At 36.0% G+C, this 22,180-nt stretch overlaps 1 protein-coding gene across 4 annotated transcripts in view; it reads right to left on the bottom strand.

Annotated features, from left to right (window-relative positions):
- Positions 1-19,702, bottom strand: part of LOC113113592 (period circadian protein homolog 2) — a 31,357-nt gene extending 11,655 nt beyond the window's left edge. For 2 of the 4 annotated variants that reach the window (XM_026279883.1, XM_026279900.1), the window contains exons 1-8: positions 19,526-19,702; positions 10,786-11,265; positions 3,520-3,618; positions 3,122-3,279; positions 2,472-2,593; positions 2,124-2,325; positions 1,760-1,811; positions 65-207 (exon numbers count right to left, since the gene is read on the bottom strand). In XM_026279883.1, coding sequence (XP_026135668.1) covers positions 65-207; positions 1,760-1,811; positions 2,124-2,325; positions 2,472-2,593; positions 3,122-3,279; positions 3,520-3,618; positions 10,786-11,171 — 1,162 coding nt within the window. In that variant the 5' untranslated portion in view covers positions 11,172-11,265; positions 19,526-19,702. Of the gene's footprint in view, positions 1-64; positions 208-1,759; positions 1,812-2,123; positions 2,326-2,471; positions 2,594-3,121; positions 3,280-3,519; positions 3,619-10,141; positions 10,370-10,785; positions 11,269-19,525 lie in introns of those variants that run through there. The other 2 variants (XM_026279891.1, XM_026279909.1) reach the window with 2 other exon arrangements.
- Positions 19,703-22,180: the final 2,478 nt, after the last annotated feature.

Raw genomic sequence — 22,180 nt, 5'->3', positions numbered from 1 at the left:
ACAGCACCACTACATACTGGAAAAAATGCATTATACATAGAGAAGATTGTGTAAAAGAACTGACCTTCGTAGCCGGAGTGCACTCTCTCGGCCAGCAGGAGGCAGCAGAACTGATCTTCAGAGTGCTCCATATCCTGAACCTTCATCAAATAAGGAGTCATTCTGAAGGGATAGTACTGCAGATCTGCCTCACACTCTTTACCACCGCTGGAGAACAGGACAGGACAGATTTACACACACATTCAACAAAAATATCTGGTAATAAACACTGGCTTTGACCAATGTAACAGGGATTTTCCTATCTAAAACAGTATGATTAAACTAACTCATTTCATGTCTACAAAACTAATTTCAAGCATTTAAGTATAAACCTTTAGATAAAATGGTCTTTTAAGAAGCATAAATTACGTTAACAGTGTCTAAACCTTGACATTAATTTCATAATTTGCTATTTATGTAGGATCTGGCCTGCAAACAGAAGTTGTAGGTTTGATCATAAGTGCACTTTCAGAGAAAAAGGAAAAAGATAAAAGGAGTCTGCTGCAGCATAGTTTCACAAAGCTAAAGACAAACCGTTTGCTTCAAATATTGAAATTATACAATTAAACAAACAAACAAAAACAAAAAAAACAAACAAATCTGCTTTCTAATTAGTCTTAAATCTCATTTTGTTAAAAGAAGATTGTGAGAAAATCATATATGTATGCTTTAACTCATGACGGATGAGGGGCAAGAAAATAAAACATTTATGAATATAAGTATAATTACAACCATATCAACGCTGCCAACGTTTACCAGACTATGGACCAGTTTTGACTCCTTGAACTTTGTTCACTGCTGAATTTAGTGGCGATGCTTTCCCGTCTGTTGATGGCGTTTCATTTTTAATCAGAAATGTGCATGTTGCTTTTCTAATCTACACTGAACTTTTTTAGTGGCTTGAAAAGTCTCCGTTTTTGAAATTTGAAATGAAAGCCCCAAACAATGGTGGGACTATATTCAGGACAGTCATAAATCGGATATCATTCTTTCTACCATCTGTTGCAGTAAATGACATTACTGGTTGATATGGCCTAACCTCAATAAAGTTGGCACAAGTCTGTGGAGGATTGGCTAACTGCTTAAAATTGCTGACATTGTGAATTCTCCACTGAATGAATGACACTATCTGTTCAATTACTGTTCCTCCATCAGCAATATCTATTTTAAGTGTAAGTGCTTGGTGAAGAGCGGTGAGTGATGATCATTGTGACCAATCACAGACATATCTGTTGAGCACCCGAACACAATGGCCAATCAGAAATATTTAAGAATCCACTCAACAGTGCTCAAATTTCAGTACCGACGCTGGTACTTTTGACAATTGTAAAATACATAATATTAAACAGTAAAACAGTTAAACAGTAAAATCAGAAATTCCATGACTACACTAAACTGATACTGATTCCCGATACCCTCGCAAATGGAATTGGAAAGTTCCAGAAATCCTGTTCAACCACCCAAGTGTTCAGTCTGAGTTTTTATTAGCAACTGACTGTCCTGCGTTGCTTAACAGGTGTTTACTGAATGCATGTTTTCCATACTAATGTCAAATGTATTAGTAATCAAATCTTCCTATTCACTCGGACAAAAGCTCACCAGAATTACTTTCCCTCAGGCTGATTCAAAAAGAGGAAACTATGAATTAAATCATGGTGAACAGATGGTGCACAGGATACTTCCAACGCTCTTACACACATGTACACACACAAACACTCACCTAATGCGACAGAAGAAGGATTTCTCCTGCATGCAGTCTGACGGTGACGACTCTTTAAGGAGGAAAAACAAGAGTGATGAGTTCAGGTTTAATTCAACAGCGTCTCGTCTTTCAGAGGTGACTAAGTCAGCTGTCAGCTCAAGCTAATACTGGCTGCTGCAATAACAAAGACACCTCAATAATTAGCACTGGTTTTGTTAATGAATAAGAAACAGAAAGCCTTTCGTATATGTGCACATTTGGTGCTTGTGTTCTGTCACCTTTAGGTGAAATAGGTGAAAGGTGGGACAGATTTTTTCTTGGTTTTAACTGCTAAAGATATTATAGAAATCTATAGATATTATGCCTGGTGTTTGTGTCGTACCTGCGCCAGTGCACATGCTCCAAGACGGCAGCCTGTAAGGTGTGGTGAAGCTATAAAACACGCTAACATCCTGCGGGGTAAGAAACTCCACAAACTTAGCGTTCTTGAACACATCCTGTTTGCAGTTCAAGATGGAGGCGGCCTGGTCTGAAATATAGACAATCTTTCCAGTGATGAGGGACACTGCCACTGCAAAGATATCCTGTAAAACAAAGATCCCATGATCAATGATTATTAAAGAGAACAACTGAAATATGAAATCATGCAAGTGTTTCTTCAACAAATAAACTGGAATAAATAAATGTACATACATGAATAAAAAAATAATAATTGAAAACATATACTTACTGTGTTTTTGAGGGTGTATTCAGAGGTGATGCTGTCTATCTCCTCTATGGTATATGATGAAACGTCAAGCCCTGATGGCTGACTATCATTAATCATAAGCAGCTGGTAGTATTCTTCATTTGCTGAAATAAAAATGTTAAAATAAATGCATTAAGCCAATTCAGTTAACAAATAAAATGTTATATGGGCCTAATAATAAAAAACATGAAAAACACATGTAGTGTATAATCTCAGGTTCGACTGGTTACTTGTGTTCTCTCCTCTAATTAATGCATAACAAATATAATCTTTGAAAACCAATCTTGTATTAGATACATTGTCATATTTAACTTTTAATATTAAATGAGATATGCATTGTAAAATTGCAATTTAAAAATGGGCAGACATAAAACTGATCAGTTTACTGATCATGTGACATGATGTTCACCAAGTAGTTCTAAGTTGCTGAAATATTGCTTGTATTACCAATGGACTTTTTAGGTATTAAATGTGTTTTATATGCACCTAGGCTTCATTTGCATTGCAAGCAAAATGAAACTCATAAAATATATTGATAATTTACTAGACAGTAGGACTATGTCCCTGTGGTCAGGCAAATTTTAGGGAGAACTTATGTAATGATATACTGAACATCATAATGTACTGCTCACCCTCCACCTGTCTGACGCAGCGCAGGGCATATTTTAGAGTATTGAGCGTCGTCGACTTGCTGCCCTTGTTCCTCTTTTCCGATGGCAAATGAAGCTTCAGCTCTTTCAGAGTTTTAAGCAATTCTTTCTGTGTCTTTGCCTTGGCGGATTCTTCACTACTGCAGGTGCCCAAAAAATACACATGCACAAATATGTCAGCAATAAAACCCATTCTAAAACACATAATTCTATGCAATGTATAGAATAGATCCATTTTGAATGAAATTATGCAAGTTATTTTGTAAACATTTTGAAAATAAATAAATATTTATAGTAAATATAAAAATATTTGTAAAAAAAAAAAAAAGATAAAATAGATGCAGACACTGGTAGACTGGTCATGCGTGTTCATGTTTAACCTGCAGCCGCTGGTAGATGGGTTGTCCTGCTCTGAACTGGCACTCAGAAGGCTGAAGGCATTCGTGCTGCTGGGTGGTGAAGGACTATGAGAGTTGGAGCTGTAAAAAGAGTGAAGACACATGAAGCCATCATAAAACAAGTCATAAACTACAGAAAAATCCTTTATAAATAGTAATTGAGCAGAAGTCATTTTATCGGGAATGATACCCTTTATTGCTTTACAATTGTAATTAAATGAAGGCCCAAACCAACAAAGAACCACACACATAATACTGCTTATCTGCGTAAATCTTAAATTGTTTGACATCAGGTTTGACTCAGAAACATCCCCTCAGTGTATCCATGCAACGAACATGACGACACTATCGAGAAATGAGTCATTCAGTATGCCTGCTGAAGCAGTCAGGACAGGCTGTTGTTGCAAGAGAAAAAGCAAGCAGTAGCTTCAGCTCAAAACCTCATTCTCACAGGACATTTTCAATCGTTGAGGACAATCAAACAGAGAATAGGTGCTCCTGTTCCAGATGGAGGTCACTTGGACATTGCCTTCCATCTCAGTTATCCAATCTTCACCCATCCACTATCTTTACTTTGCCACAAAAACACGATGCCATGTGCCATTCCCAACCAGGCCCCCATTAGCACAGCTAAGAATGGCTTGTATTGCAGGCTTCTAGTAAAGCAGTTAACTGAGACAGACCAAAGTGGATTAAACCGCTCAACTTAGTGCACTGATACTATAATAAGTCCAACGTCCAGCTGCAGGTGACATGCTGAGGGACATAAATACACCAGGAGTGGTTATAAATAGCCCACTAAGTAGCTTTGAACTGAAATGGGCTTCACATGTTGCACTTCTTAGCTGTAGGTGAGTTAATTATATAAAGCACATCTGTGTTAGTCTAGCAGGGCAATGTGTTTCGATGCTACTGATACAGTCAGTTCAGCAGTCTAATGAGACTGGACAATAAGGAAGATTATTTATACTATTATTTAACTACACATGCAAGGAAGTGTGGCCTTATAACATGCTGACATAGCCTTCGACACACTTGAACAAGTATACTAGTACAGGAATGTAAGAATTTCATATAACTGACCATTACGGCCGTATGGCGCATTGTGACTTCATATCAACTTGTTTTCTTATTTGAAAATGCTTTCACAATTTTGTTTTTGTTCAATTTTGTTTACTGCTTCAATACTTGGCAACCAATTCTTATTTAGTTATGTACAATTTACTAGTTTAAATTATTAAGGTTGAATGCAAGCCAATCAAATACTTGAAAATAATTTTTGCTAAACCTATAGTTGCAAGCATGCTTTGCTTGGGACTAAACGAAGAGAATAAAAATTAAAATAAGTATTATTTTATGTTTTTGAGCAACACGAGAGGGGGAGACTTGATAGTCTTTAATATTCAATAATGCTGGAGTTATTATAACTATTTAAATTACACTGGGTTACCATTATGGAAAAGAGTGGAGAATTTGCTGTAGACTGGTAAATGCATGCTTTTACTGCTTTGCTCAAGGATCAATTAATGCTTAGCATTTAGCATGCTAACATGTGCTTTCGCTAATTTATAGCCTCATAGCTATCTATTGCAATCTTATAATTCAATCATGTGACAAAATATATGAAACTGAACAAATTAATTCTGTCATCAAATCATAGAAAATCACTTTGAGACTAGTTAATTGGGTCAGACTTATCTGACTCATGTGGCACAAATGATTAAATCATGTTCAACGATACGATAGACGGATGGATGTGTGGAAAGACAGATGGGCAGATGGATAGATAAATATATGGATGGATGGACGAATGACGGATGGATGGACAGAAAGAGGAAAGGAGGAACAACAGACAAACAGATGGATGTATGAAAACACAGACGGATTGATACATAAATGGATGGATGGTTGGATGGAAAGACAGATGGATGAATGCACAAATGGACGGATGGACTGAAAGATAGATAGAAAGGACAAAAAACAGACAGACAGACAGATAGAAAGCCATAGCTTTGGTCACATAACTGTGTGTGAAAAAGACAAAGAAAGAGAAATCGAACAAAAACTGTTCCAGGCCTTTCATTTTGCCTCACCCATTCACTGTATACAGAAACAGGGATTGATTACCAAAAGAAATGCATGAATCAATGAGCAGTTAGGTAGGGAACACATCTAAATGACGCTCATAGACTGCTACAGATGCCACTTAAAAGGTAAATATGAGAATGAGTCCAACAATTTAAATTTAAGAACAATCAATATATTCTTCTTTTTTATAAAGTCAAAGACTGACTGCTAGCTAAGGAAAAAAGCAGTAGAAGAGGAAAGAAAGACTGACGAAAGGAAGAAACTCCCAACTTTTCCGGAGCTCTCACTGGACCTCACCCGTCCTGTACACAAGAACAAACTGTACGCTGTTAATGGAAACCATGCCACATATGTCTGCAATGTGACATTGATGGAGCTGGGCATTACAGCTGTCCAGAGTATCCACTCAATTACATTTTCAGAGTGAACACTACTATAATAGTTGTCTAGAAAACTATGCTTATAATTTGGCAAAACTTGAAAGGAAAAATGGCTTGAAGGAATAAAATTGCTGGTCATACAATTATAATATCATCAAAAAGTTGATTTTATTTCACTAATTCCATTCAAAAAGTGAAACTTGTATATTATATTCATTCATTACACACAGACTGAAATATTTCAAATGTTTATTTCTCTTAAGTTTGTAGTTTAAAACTGACAACTAAGGAAAATCCCAAATTCAGTATCTCAGAAAATTAGAATATTACTTGTACAGTACGCTCCTTCTGCCTGAATTACTGCAGTGTGGCATGGAGTCGATCAGTCTGTGGCACTGCTCAGGTGTTATGAGAGCCCAGGTTGCTCTGATAGTGGCCTTCAGCTCTTCTGCATTGTTGGGTCTGGTATATCGCATCATCCTCTTTACAATACACCATAGATTTTCTATGGGGTTAAGGTCAGGTGAGTGTGCTTGCCAATTAAGAACAGGGATACCATGGTCCTTAAACCAGGTACTGGTAGCTTTGGTACTGTGTGAAGGTGCCAAGTCGTGTTGGAAAATGAAATCTGCATCTCCATAAAGTTGTTCAGCAGCAGAAAGCATGAAGTGCTCTAAAACTTCCCGGTAAACGGCTGTGTTGACCTTGGACCTCAGAAAACACAGTGGACCAACACCAGCAGATGACATGGCAACCCAAACCATCACTGACTGTGGAAACTTTACACTGGACCTCAAACAACGTGGATTGTGTGCCTCTCCTCTCTTCCTCCAGACTCTGGGACCCTGATTTCCAAAGAAAATGCTAAATTTACTTTCATCAGAGAACATAACTTTGGACCACTCAGAAGCAGTCCAGTCCTTTTTGAAGCGAGACGCTTCTTACGAGGCTTCTCAAGAGTGGCTTTAAACAAGGAATGCGACAGCTGAAACCCATGTCTTGCATTCGTCTGTGCGTAGTGGTTCTTGAAGCACTGACTCCAGCTGCAGTCCACTCTTTGTGAATCTCCCCCACATTTTTGAACTGGTCTTGTTTCACAATATGTTAACCCGCTGCCCATGAGGCTATTGGGACCGACCAACAGGTGCTAGTATTTTTTTTTCCTCTTGTTATTATTTTGTCTCATTCATTTCTTGAAGTGAATGAGCACTATAAAACAGCATTCATACTTGGTTATCATGTGATAATGATTCATAACAGTGTCCTGAGAGACCTTACAGCATTCTGACGCAATATGCTGCCTGAAAGAACAGTATTCAGTAATTTTGTCTGATGAGGAGTAAATAACTAATAGTTTGGTCATACTTTTAACCAAAAAGAAATTAAATACTGACGTTGTAAGGTCATGTGAAACACGACATTTCAACAACGACGGTCTCTTATCTATGTATAAACACAGCTTAAGTACATATGTTTTTATATATTATCACAATATTTCAGGCTTTTTGTAAATAATTTAAATTAAATTAAAAAAAGATATATACATATATATATATATATATATATATATATATATATATATATATAAAATAAAATATCCAAATAAAATAAAATGATAAAAAATAGGCTAGATATGGCCTTGGCAGATAAATATAATCCAAAGAAGCAGAACCAAATATAACTCTTGTTGACTTTATTTAATCTCTTTGTTGGAGCACGATTCTATTTTTAAATCTCTTGAAGGTCTTCACAAGGAAGCATCCCATTAATGGAGGACTCGAGATGGAGACAAACAGAGGAAAGTAGCAATTGGAATGAGTCAGCAATCAACGCAATTTGCCTAACATCTGTTCAAACAGGTGACAAAATCCCAATCCAATACTCATTTTGTTAAGCATATATTCTGCACAATAAGCATCATGGTCACAGTTTAGTTTGGGGACTAATTCTCACTTTGAACTAACTACTACTTATGAATTTTGCCTCAAACTTCAAATTTGTTGCTTATTAATAGTTAGTAAAGTAGTTGTTAAATTTAGGTATGGGGTAGGAATCTAAAACATACCCACCTAAAACATACTTAATAAGGCAACTGTTTATTAGGTTTGTATGTGCCAATATGCTAGTATAATGCATGCTATGAAGCGAAGTTAATAGTGAGAATTGGTCCCTAAACTAAAGTGTTACCAGAGTCAATAAACTGATTCTCCACATTAGTTCTCCCACTCTTCACTGTATATTTTAAATTGAATGTTTCTTAGCAAAATTGCTCCTATAAACTGTAAATGATTATCCACAATATGAAGCTGGAAGTGCACATAAATTACATTGTCACATGTTAGACCAATCATAGTCATATATATGGGGGAGCTTTTTTCAAAGTCTTGAAATGGCGTCGGAGTAACTTAGGAGACAGAAAACTCACTGATGTTGATGAAAAGGTATTCAAATTCTGTGGTTTACCACCTATTGGCAAACCAAAACACTACCAGAGCACTTCAGTGGTTAAACAAATGGCACGAGTGTCTGCATGCAACCTCTTGGCATAGGGTTGATACATGACTAAGTCAATACTGTAAAACAAACAGTCTCCAAGGAGATTAATCTAGAAACCGTGCAATCCAAATTAAGCCTGCACATTTACAACAACAAATTTGTTAACTATGTTATAAATATATGATTAAATAATGTTATTTAACAATGTTATACATTGTTATACATTGTTTAAAGTATTAATATTGCATGTAGTCTGTCAGTCAGTTTGAGGTCATTAGCTGCATACAATTCATAATCTTAACTTTGCAAAGATATTTTATCTATGCACAATTAGTTCCAAAATGTAAAAAAAAAAAAATGCTATTAACAATCATAAATATATAAAGACTTTAAAGTGCTCAATAGTAAAATGTAAAGAACACATTGACAGCAGTAGTGCTGAAAAGTCAAATGCTGGTGAAGCAGAACTTTGCCCTCAACAACAGTTTAGTTCCTAGACCATAAGCACACTAAACTACACTACCTTTTAAAAGTTTGGAAACTTTTTTCAACACTGTAAATAATACAAGATGTTTTTTGAGCAGCAAATCAGCATAGTTTAAAGATTTCTAAAGAATTATGTGCCACTGAAGATTGGCGTAATGAAGAAAAAAAAAAATCAACTTTCCATCACAGGATTTTTTTTAAAATTACATTAAAGGAGAAAACATTTATTTTAAACGTGTGTGTGTGTGTATATATATATATATATATATATATATATATATATATATATATATTTCTATTTTAACTGTACATTTGATAAAATAAATGCAGCATTGGTGAGCATAAGCATAATTGAATTTATTTATAAACATTAAAAACTTTAGACTCCGAATTTTTGAAGGGAAGTGTTTTGAACAGTAGATTCAGAATAAAACAAAACGGTTATTTTAAATAGTATAAATTTTTTCAAAATATTACAATTTTTACTGATATTTATTTATTAAACCAAACTTTTGAATGGTAATGTAAACAGATCCAGAGTAATCTGTTCTGGGCACATACAGCTATTGTCAAAGATTTTGGCCCATTTACACATTAACACCTGGTGGTAAATGTGTAAATGTGTCTAATATTCTGAAATAGGTTTGTGCAAATAACATATAAATTCGAAAGGAGACAATGGAAAATAATATGGAGAGCAGCTTTCATTTCCACTCCTACAGACATAAAACTATGCAGAATACAGTGGGTTTGTGTTAGAATCAGCAATGGTAAGAAAACATTGTGCTTTTTACAGTTTTTATTTATTTATTTTTTAATTCAAACCAAACTTACATCCCATAATGTTTAAGAAATAGGTCAGTAGACAGAGAGGAGGTGGTTTGAACGCATTCGACTACATGAGTGTGTTTTCAACTACCTCTGGTAGTGCTCAGAAGCAGACAAACTCAAAACATTTCCCAACCCATTAACACCTGTATTAAACATTGTCCACTTGTGATTGGATATGAAAAATGCATCTTAATGCTAGGTGTGAACAGGGGGTGTGTCTCAATCAGCTTGTACTTGTATCATGTTCTTGAATACAGGCACAGACCTAAAGAATTGTGAGCACTCACCGACAAAACCCAGAAATTTGATGCCGTTTTACTCACCGTCTGCAGTTCTGACTCATGACAGGGACCTTTTATCGCTGGAATCACTCTTATCTTTCAGAATCAAACGATGTGCAAATCCCGTATTGAACTGGGCCTTATTTACGAAACATTTGTCACCATCACTGGGTTCTTTGGGAAGCTGAACAAGGTCATCTTTCCCTCACAGCCAAAAACACACTTCCTTGGAGACATTCTTTTCAAGCAAGTACTGTGCAGCACTGCCAAAGACATCTGTAACCCAAAATGAAGCACTTTGATGACCATGGACTTCTTAAAAAGTTTGGTTAATGTGTCGTGCGCTCTTCAGGGAGAAGTGCCCATACAAGGAATTCCGCCCTTCTCAAATTAAAATAAACGTGATACAGGGCCATACTAAAAAAAAATGTTTCGAAACTTATTCGAACCCATAAGTAGTGTATTTGACACAGAAATACTGTCATACATCCAAACCACTTTTTGAAACCTTGGGCATGTTTAGCATTAGAATGAATTTGCATTGTGTTGTGGGTTTAAATAGGGAGTGAAAATTCCAGCATTGATTGAGACAACACTTCAAATGGCTGACTCCATGATCAGTGCCCTGCCTACTGAGCTGATTGAGATGCACCCACATAAAGACAAACAGAATAAAACAAAATTACCTTTTGTTACTCCCCGATGACTCTAGAAGCGCCGAATCCTTGCTTCGGCTATTGGAACTCCCAGAAGACTCATTGCCATGGGAGTCATTTCCATGGGAATCATTGCCATGAGACTCATTGCCATGAGACTCTGTTCCACTCCCGCTGGACCCGCTGCTCTTCATCTCCACATCCTCATGGAGGGAATGTGCCATCTTCCGTTTGTTGTGGGGTGAGGCGGGAGTGTCTTGGCTGCTGTCGCTACCTTCTGATGCAAGGCCAAGTTTGGTCCCCTCTGCGAAACTGCCCATACGATGCATTGTCGACATTGAACTGCATCCGGCTACTTCACTCTGCCCCTCCAGGGAGGAGAACAGGTACGGTTTGGATTCGGAGTCCTCAGACATTGGAATAGTTTTGGAGAAGTGAAGCAAGGAGCCAGCAGATCAGATCATATTCATGATGGGGAGCATAGAAGGAATGTAGACAACATTTGTATTTCTACTGGGAAAAAAAACACAGAGAGAAAATGAGTCAATCATCGGAAATTTTCCATCTCAAATAGCGGTGTTCGATAATGACAAAAATATTTCTGGAGTTGTGTTGACAAAGATAATTAGACATTATTTTGCTGGTACTTTGACAGGTATAGGACTTGCCATGGACAGCTGATTCCCAAAGCTTTTGATATTATTCATATTCTGTGCGGTGGTTAGTTTGCAAGAGTAACAGAAAATAGCCTATAAGTTTAAATTTATTTATACCTTTTATGGGCATTTTATGGGCAATTTTTTTCATACATAATTAAATGTACACTTTATCTTTTGTGGCAGTTTCTTAAAATTAATCAATAAATTCAAATTCTAAGACACTACAGGGCTGTTACCAATCAAATGAAATCAGTATAAAAAAAATAGTGTTTGCAATGCAGAGGTGGCACAGAATCTGCATCTGATGTGGCATTTAGATGCATTTACAAAGACATGACAAGAATGCATTGAACCTACAGTTACAAATGCATAACTAATGTTTTTACATTTTAAAACAAAATGCTGAATACTGATATTTGAAATTATATGGGGGGGGGGCATTCTTTATAAGCCTGAAATCGGCAAATTACTGCATGAGTCAGTTGAGTCATTCATTTACCCAATTCATTAATTCAATTCAATAAAGGATCACTGTTGTGTGTTGCTCCGAGATGCAAAACAGTTCTGCTGTGGCTTTGTTTGGAACTATTTTCATTGTTGAAACACAGCAAAAACAAAAACTGCTGTGTCTAAAATGTAAGTCAGATGAGACATAACATAAACGTCATACAAGGGCATTTTTGCCACCTATTCTTGAATTTTGGGGGAATTCTAAAAGTATTTTAATAAACTAATTTAAGCAGTAAAAGCATGAAGTCTAATTGCGCACCTGCAGTAGTCTACCATTTATCAGGTATGTATACGTGCACTCTCTGGGTATGTTTTTGTTTGCACACCCCAAATCTCAAAAATCCTTGTCTTTGCGACAAGTGGATGGTACGCTTAAGTATGTCAAAAGAAACCAGGGCAAGATGGGGCAAACCTAATCTGGATGTGATCACTGCACAGGAGATAAAATCACCTCTTCAGTTGCACGCTCTTCTTCTAACTTGCCCCTCCCATCAAAAGTAGAACATTAAAAGTTGAAAAAGTCAAACTCACATCAAAGTGAAACATGCACAACCCTCTCTGATCCACTACTCTTACAACCTATAGACAGGCAGGCCCCTGTCTGGTTCTGGTCTAAACTAAGCGTTCAAAGGTGGGAGTCCCTGGCGTCCCCTCATTGTGTCTGTCCAGTGTCCTTTAGCCAAACAGATGTGGCATTTCAACTTGTAAACACTGCCTCCTTCAAAGGATTAATCCCAGCAAGTGCACATAAAAGATGCTAGACAGCTGTCTGGACCAACAACAGGCCATGACTGGTTTTCATCCCTTCATGTTGCCATTAAAATGGCAGCGGGCAAAAATAAACTCTATCCCTTTGCTCTGAAGAAATAAATAGTAATCTGACATGACTGACATGATGATCTTGAATTTTTTTTTATATAAATTAAATGGCAATGCACATTTTAGAATAATACATTGAATTGTATATTTAAAAATGCATGATTTTGACTTTGAATTCTGATTGGATGAGCCACAGATTATTTACACATCTATTGAATGCTACATTCTAAATTCTACTTGGTTACTGGCTAAGCGTAAATGTCTGCCCTTCAATCCCAACTTTTTTTGTTCTTTGTCCCTGTTTGAAACACGTTTCTTTGTCATTCTCACGTGTAAATAAAGCAGTCCTGCCCACTGTATAAAAGTTACAACAAAATCGTAGCCTTTATATAATATAATCACCCACTACAACCATAATTCCAACCCTACCTGGCATATACGTCAATGGTTAATCACTTAGTGCCCTACCCAATTTACACCTGTTTGAATTATTAGCAGCAATGAGACATTAATATGTCTGGCTGACTACCTTCTGTAACCCAGTAACCTACAGGGTGATGACACGCCACCGCTAACCTTTGAATTTCAAGTTATATAGTAACTCACTGGAGGCACTGTGCAGTGTTAATCAGAACAGTAAATGAAATAGACAGTATCAGCTATTAAGCCATATATACTGTATGACAAGTCACATTAGCTTATGTAAACCCCAGCACGTGAAAACGCAACTTTCAGCCTTTTAGTGTAAATCTTTAACTAAAACCTTGCAACCTAGAGACTACTTTTGTCCTTTTTAAAGTCATAAATCAGGTGATCTAGAGATCTAGAGGTGACCTTCAAATGACACATTATTAGCCAGTAATGTGAACTTTATTTAAACCCTAAGGGCGTCTTCCTGTGATATAGACTGCCTGGGGGCCATGAAGGAGAACACTGCATTTTAATATAATTACAGCTGACAGTTCTACATTGATATCTCTTTCTAATACAATCATATAGGTACTATTGGGAACAGTACATGGCTTAAACATCATCTGCAGTGATAACTAAGTAAAAACTAAGCGGAAGAAACCATTTGAAACATCATTTTGAAGCACATCAAAGCAAATTTAACATTTTACCAGATCGCATTATAATTATGTGTGTAGCTAACATTATGATGTTCTTGCTATCTTCTTATTAGCATATAAACATGATAAACAAAGTGTAGGTCTAAATAAAAACCATAAATCTTTTTTACCATAAATCTGGTGATGCGATGCAATGCAATTCAGAGCAATCAAGGCAACAATATTAAAAATCCTCTCTTTAAAAGACAAATTCATGTACCTCTTTGGCTTCTTAAGCAAACTTTGCCTGCTAAAAATATCATGTCCAAGTCCACTGCCAGCAAAAGTTCATAGTCACAATCTAACTGCCAATTCAGCATTTTCTTTTTCAGGTCACTGACCTCAAGGACTAACAACTGCTACTCAATAGTAGATTGGCTGAATTCTGTCATGTTTGTATATGAAAGCCAGAAGTCAAGAAATATAAATGGGAACAAGCTTTCCATAAGTTGAATAATTTACAGTTTAATTAAATAGGCTTGTAGCAAATTAATTTATAGTATATCTCCTCTTCAGCATATTTAATTGCATTCAAAATCTCAACAACATAAATCTAATCCTAATTATATAAACACGAACCACATAACTGCCTTGCAGGCAGTTTTATAACTAAGTATCAAGTTAATGTAATTTATGTAACTGAATGTGTAGCAATGGCACATGGGCTACTACATGTTTTATATAAGGACTTACATAAGTTTAGAGACAGATAGTTCATATTCCTCAAATGCTAACATTTTAACACAATTAGAACTAATTGTGATGTCACAAATATTATGCATTTATTTTTGTGGTTTTGAAAACTTCACAGACAAGAAAACTTCTTCAAATCATTCCGAACTTCAAGCATCTGAACATCCTTGGATGCACTTCAGCACTTCAGCATCAAAACCAAAAGTATTTAACATACAATTCAATGTAGATGTATATTATAATTGTAAACGACATTTAGCAGGCTAAGAAGAGACAACAATGTGATTTTTCATGAACTGTGCAGGAGACGAAAACAAAATTAACCCCTTTGAATATTTAATGGTGGTGTCAGTTCTAGCTGAAAAAAATGTTTTGACTCAACTGTCTTAATGAGCTCTTACATTTGATATAACATGAATTTCACCAGTCCTGAAGAAGATTAAACACAGAGATTGATGTCTGTGCTCCATGATGTCATGGAGCCAGTCCTGTGCCATCAGGTCATGGCTTAGAAATGCACTATTTCAGAGTAGCATGTGACAGGAAAACCGTTCTTAAGCTGTTGCTGTCCTACGCAATCTGTTGACACACATTTGTGTTTTGGAACTTGTTGAGAGATCATATTTGCAGATTCATGAATTTACAGAACCACAGCCTAGTTTTATATCATATTAGTTTGATTATCAGTAGAGCTGTCCAATTTTTTTTAAATGGGTTGAAGAGTGAAAAATAAACTATATTCAGTGTTCGGGGCAATTGATGAAAATGTCACTTTTAAGTATCACCAATGTAAACATTTAAGTGATTTTATACAATTATAGTGCAGGAAAATGCAAAAGAAAACTAAATTTTTGAGTTATATTTTTTTGCGTCTTATTGTACTTGAATGGACAAATATTAGTAGTTTCTAAAGTGGCATACAAATTTGAGAAATTGTATATAAAAAAATTAATAAAATGTGTGTGTTGCAACAACCCTGAATGATTACAATGCAAGGTTACATGTGTCAAAACAATGAAAAACTGTAATAACTAAAAATACTGTTATTTTTTTGATAATTTAAATAAATGAATGAAAAAATGCCATTGTCGCTCTAAAGTTAACTTTGCCAAACAGAGAGCAAGTATACTACCAGCACACAGCTTAATTAATTTTCAATATGCTATTTGGTGACTCATTAGAACTGATGTAATGATGTAGCTGCTTGATTGCAGCCTAGCCTTATATAATGCTGAGGTCTTTGTGGTAGCCATATTCCAAAGTGTCCTTGTAAACAGCTGTTTGGTAATATTGCAAGCAGGCAGCAGGCAGCTAACCAAATCTTTCCAAGAAGACACATGTGATTGGGGTTACACAAGGACATGTGTGGAGACCTCCAGATTAGATGGTGCGTCTCATTCTTCTAACCCTAAATTCAGCATGTTTTTCTTTTAACTCCATGCATTATTGCAATACACAATCGAGTATTTCAGATCTTTCGAGCCCTCAGTTCTAAAAGAAACACCTTTAAAAAGGTGATTCAGATAGGTGAGCGAATAAATACAGTAACTTCAGGAAGTGTTTCTTGAGGTTTCTGGGATCTCCAACTCAAGATGTTTGTGCAAAGTGAACAAAGGCCAGAACTTTATCGTGGTACCTTCTTTATAACACTACGCAACAAGCATTTCCAGCCACAACTGGTTTCAACCAGACCTTTCTCTCTCTCCGGCCAGGAAAAAAGCACTTTATCAATCAATTACTTATCTACACTCTTACTTGTCTACCGCCTTTAGGTGCACAGATGGGCACCAGAGAAGGTGAACGTGGCATGGCCAGGTTAGCAGCTGGAAAACCTCAAAGCTCATACGCAGAAAATTCACTTGCTTTGTGGGGGTCAGAGTGACCCATTTCGGGAAAAGGAGGTTTATCTCAAGTTACAGACTGATGGAATCAAATGCATAGAGAGAATTATATATGACAATGCAGTATATGAGGTCCATGTCTATATATGAGATCCTGTCTGCACTAAACAATTATGTAATGCAGTAAAACTACGTTTGCATGCCAAACACTTGTAATAGTTGAAAGTTTGCCACAAATGAAACAACACTAAAATCACAAAACATATAAAACTGCAGTTTAAATAAATCACATCTTCAGCATAATCTAATTCCTTGACTGTCCTGTTTCTCATCTACTGAACCACTCAACAAACTCAAGTTAAACTTGGAAAGATAATATCAACGAAAGCTTTGGCTAGATGGACTGTGCGTGTGGCACTCTGCCAGTAATAGTCTAAATACATAAAAATGCACCGAGGACTGCCTTCGTGCGTCATCACTTCCTACCCTCCCACTGCCTCTGCTGCAGCAGCCAATCCCATGTCAACTGCCAACGCTTTCAGCCTCTTGTTGAGTGAGTCTAGATATCAGACACATCACTAAAACGCCTCGCCTACACTATCGCTTTTATAGCCAGAGTGCGAAGTTCAACAATGACCTGGGTGGGCCTACAGCATGTATTTAAAACAGCTTTATTTGAAGAAAGATAGTGTTTCCACTCACACAGATAAACGCAAAGCATCTTTTATTTCAGCAATTTAAGGTGCTATGTACACATCTACCCTCAATAGGTGCTAAAATGAGAATCCATATCTTATCTAGTATTAGAAACCAAGATTATATGTGTGTCCAACTACTGTTAGGGGCAAATGACGCTCAGTTCCTGATTACGTTAGTGCTGCATGCTGCTAACCATTATTCCAGCATCTCTAGTACCAAAATAGATCTAACAATTAACTAATCGCAATAGGTTCTAATTTGGATCAAGCTGTGGAACATTTACGGACTTGGCCATGAAAAATAGATTAAATACAAGACAGAAAAGCAAGAAATTTGACATTCTACCTCCTGATACCATTTAAAAAATGCAGCATCTGACAAATCAAAGCAGATTTTGAAAGACAACATCTTAAAGACTGCAAGCAGTTATTATTTTTTATTCAATCTGCACACTTTAAATGGAATAAATCACAAAATGCAAATGAAAATGGCAAAATATATTCAAATTAGCTTACATCAAGCAAAATATTTTGGGAAATGACTGCCAAAAAAGTACAATTCAGCTTTGAGGAAAGGAGCAGGGAGATAAATATGCTGAAAAAGAAAGACCTCTTTATATAAAGTTGGATATATAAGTATGTCCATGCATATTGGATTTATGTATGATTTTATTGCCCATCTGCACAATGTTACCATAAGGCATGAACATACTGAGATATCAACATTATGATTTTCTGTAAAGCTGCTCAGAAATGTGTTTGTGAAAAGTGCTATAAAAATAAATTGTCTTTTTTTGACAGTTTGTTGTATGTCAATGCACAAGGAAGTCGATGTGATTGCTACATTAGAGGCAGATTAAGATATTTGGAAGGAGTAGGTCAGTAGCCAGCAAACACCCCTTCCCCACCTCTGCATATCTTACTTCAAAATCACTTACCCGGCATACGCTGCAACAAAAGTGGACAACTGCCAACTTCAGGCTATATTTACTCTTTAAAAATCAATTTAAGAGCAAAGCACAGCCAGAAATAACAAGTCAGTCATCATTTACTCATCCTCATGTTGTTCTAAACCCATATGGCATTTTTGCTTTTGAGAAATGCAAAAGGAGATATTAAGATGAAAAATAGTTTCAGTAACCATTCAGTTTCATTGTATTGCAAAAAGACCCACTGAAAGTGAATGGTTACTGAGTGACTGACTGATGACTGACTGATTCTGCCTAACATTTTCCTAAAGAAATAAATATAGGTTTCCTGTATTCTTAGTTGAAATGACCACATACTAAAAGGGAATTTGATTTAAATTTTATGAATTAACACAAACTAAAACACATGCAATAAGTGCTTCATTCTTTGTCCCATGCATAAGTCTGAACTCTGCATAATTTACAGCAAGACATTATCTAACATTCATTACTCTACTCGTGACAATTATATATACAGCCTGCAATGACGTATAATTACCACATTTCAGACCCATAGGCTACAGTAGATGAAGCTGAGATCCATTCATTTTAGCGAGAGAAATGTATGGCAAACTATTTAAACATTTATTATTTTATTAACGCTCTACTTTTAGGTTACCAGTAGTTTATTATTATTATTATTACTAGTAAGTAATGTAGTGTAAATTTTACATTTTAAGAAATTCAATAATACAATATACAGTAATACTTATTCATTAGAAACTATTACTTATTCCTTACAAAACTAAACAAATATTTCTTGGTTACTAAAATAAGTCTTAGCAAATATTCCACTTATCCTATAACACACAGAATAATAACACTTATTTATTAAACTATAGAATACATTCCAGTTATTACTAATAATTTTTTGTAATAAGTGACTGAATCCATAATAGTTAGTATTTCAGAGTGATAGTAATGAATAGCTGCTAGTGAAATTATTAGTTAATATTGAATTTATTACAAGTAAAAATCAGTACTAGTAAAAAAAATATATACTAAGATGCTAGTTTTAAGGAATTAATGTTAAAATGGCTTGCCATGACAATGAGGCTAGTAGGCTGGCTCATAACTACGAGTTCTTGGCTCATATATTTAGTCTAACGTATTGCAGCCTGAGTAATTAAGGTGCATTTAAATTTTAAAAGTCATATGGCTTTTTGTGGTTGAGGTAAACAAGGAGGACAAAACTGTAGTGATATATAGGGCTTTGTTCTGGAGCACTGACCAGAAATGACCTAATCGCTGACACAGTTATGCAACGCCTAAGTTTAATATATATAAAATATACATCTTTAACATAAACATGACCTAGTCGAGGCGTTTTACATATGCAACCGTGCATCTTTATGAACATCACTTTCTGTTCATGACACAAACTTGTTTTTGAGCACTGGTCACATTGCATTCAATAGAAAGTGTTATACAACAGCTCATCCGCCGGCTCTTTAAAACATGAATGTATCCTACCTGACAACTTAAACAGTCTTGCTTTTCATACAAGAAGCACGTCTCAAAGAAGGTCTCCGTCCTGTCCGGCCAAAAGTCCGGCTTAGTAAAATATATTCCTAAAATTCCAGTCGAGCCGCGGCGTCAGTTTGACACACTTCAGCACAGAATGCTCCCTCACACCGCTGCCCTGGATCTCTCGGGCTCGCAGCATGACCTGAATTCAAACTCCTCCCACCGCGCGCTCCTATTGGTCAAACTCCGCTTATTAGCATGCGGAAAATGCGGAAATACCAGAAGCGCGCTGTGATTGGTCGAAAGGACCGCCAGTCTCTTTACATAAGTATGTTATACGTCTCACGTGGACGCCCATGGCCAGTGACGACGTGCGCTGCGTATGGGCAAATCAGTAGTAAGAGAAAGCTGGGTGAATGGGACGCTGACTAGGGAAAAGTGCGTGGTTGGTTCGGGAAAGCCGAGTACGTTGTAGTGTTATACAAACGGTTATACAAGTGTGTGTACAGTCAATGTGGTCTCGCCCTGTATGCGCGAAACACGGCATGTGATGCTATTAGAATAGCTTGGAATATACGTGCGTGGTTGCTCGGAATCATCCACTACGAATTATAGATACATTAGTGATTGTTACATGCACTTATAATATATATTTCTGACAATTTGTATCAATTTCGTATTCATTTCAGGCACATTTGGCATTTCACATAACATAACGTAACAGCTACATAACATCTCATACAGATGCCATTGCACAACATCTCATCTACATAAAAAAAACATATTATTAACATTATTATTATTATTATTATTATTTGCCTTTAGTTATTATTAAACTGCATATTTTGGAGCTGTAGTTTTCCAAGTGACATATTTTAAAGGCTACTTTGCACATCCTTTATAACAAATAATTTTTCAGGTATTATCCTTTATTATAACTGATAGCGGCTGTACCTATATGTTTCAGAAAGCACTTTGGATGAGTTTATTAGAGCACACAATAATCAAACATTGTGCGTGGGGAAACACTCTCTCGTTCACTGTTTGGACTCTCTCCATCTCCATCTGTTAGAAGATCCTGTCTTTTGCCAATGTTATAATTGTGCTTTTTCTTGTTGCATGCATTTATTTTTATTTCTAAATAGAGCACACAGGCAATGTTCTGGTTTGAGCTGCTAAAACTGGCATTTGTGTGATGTGTAAACACGATTTATTCTCTAGTGAATTGTGTTGATTGCCGTGATAATGATTTTCAATCATACATAGTTATATTAGTTCCATCTACCATTTAAGCAATATCACATGAGCAAGAGTACTGAATATGGCCCAAGCAAATGTAATGATAAAAAAAAAAATCTTAAAGAAGATGGACAAGACATTTTCAAAAATCTATTTCTTCTCCTCTCTCGTGCACACAGAGTTCTTAATAATAATATTAATAATATTAATAATAATAATAATACTAATAATAATAATAAATACCTCTCAAATAACACCAGATGGCATCTATCGCTTCCAATATGAATCCACAAGACTGGATGTCAAACCAGACTATTTCGAAGAACTCTCATAGACTCTCACGGAACACTTTCTTTCTGTCTGTCACACTTGTGTCTGAGAATAATAAACAAAAACATTATAAATCCTCAATTGCTCTCTGTTATTCACAAGGCAGGTATTTCATTATACAAGAAAATACATATGAATTATTAACAGCTGATCATTAGTGATGTCTACAAACTGCCAGCAGTTTCTGAGCATTAATGAACCCTGAAAGTCTACAGACCAGTGTATTAATATTTTAAAGGATTTGATCCAGTTAGCACAAAAAGAACATTGTGTTCACCGGTGAAACTAAATATGAAATTAAAATATTGAAAAATGAAACGTGTGATACAATGAGGTCTGATAGTGAGTGCATAAATGGATTATATGATAGTATCAGAGACAGAAATAAAAGGGCTGAATGAGGATCCAAACCAAAAAAATCACTCTAAATGTTCAGTCAATCCAATAGAGACATGTTGGTGTTTGTTGTCCCAACGGAAGCACTTTATGCCTGAAAAAAAGCAATGAGTCATTGAATTGAGTGCAGCTCAATCTAATAGTTCCACTTTTATCAGATGCTCATCGGGTAAAAGGCTTTTTGCTGTGTTTGAGTGTGTTTGTCATTGGCTCTGGTTTCATGAAATGCTGTGGAAGTGACGCACATAAAATATAACCGAAGGCCAAACAATCCTACAACAAGGCACTTGAATGACCCATTATTAAGTGATTTTCTGCAAAAAAGTATATTCATTGTTTTATAATGAGCTAATCTTTTTTCTTTTTTTTTGCAATGAATGATATTTCAGCGTGTTACGTCCTCACCAAGAATGATGACTAGAACAATAACAATGAAGATATCGTTTTAGCAATCAGTACAACTCTTTGTTCACACCACAACTAACAATAATGTCACAGAGGAACAACATCATTGGAATTAAGCTCAGAATTATTATTTTTTTCCAACTAATGAATGAAAAATATTGATAGACAATCAGAATACACCTGACTTATTAAAGCAGCAAATGACAAAACTGCACACACAAATCAGAATGTTTTCTGCTGGTGTGGACACATATAGTTATAGTTACCGTTTGTGGTGAGATTGAGCCTTTA

This window comes from Carassius auratus, chromosome 2 (genome assembly GCF_003368295.1).
Source record: "Carassius auratus strain Wakin chromosome 2, ASM336829v1, whole genome shotgun sequence".
NCBI classification, from domain to species: Eukaryota; Metazoa; Chordata; class Actinopteri; order Cypriniformes; family Cyprinidae; genus Carassius; species Carassius auratus.
This window is presented reverse-complemented; position numbering and strand designations above follow the sequence as displayed.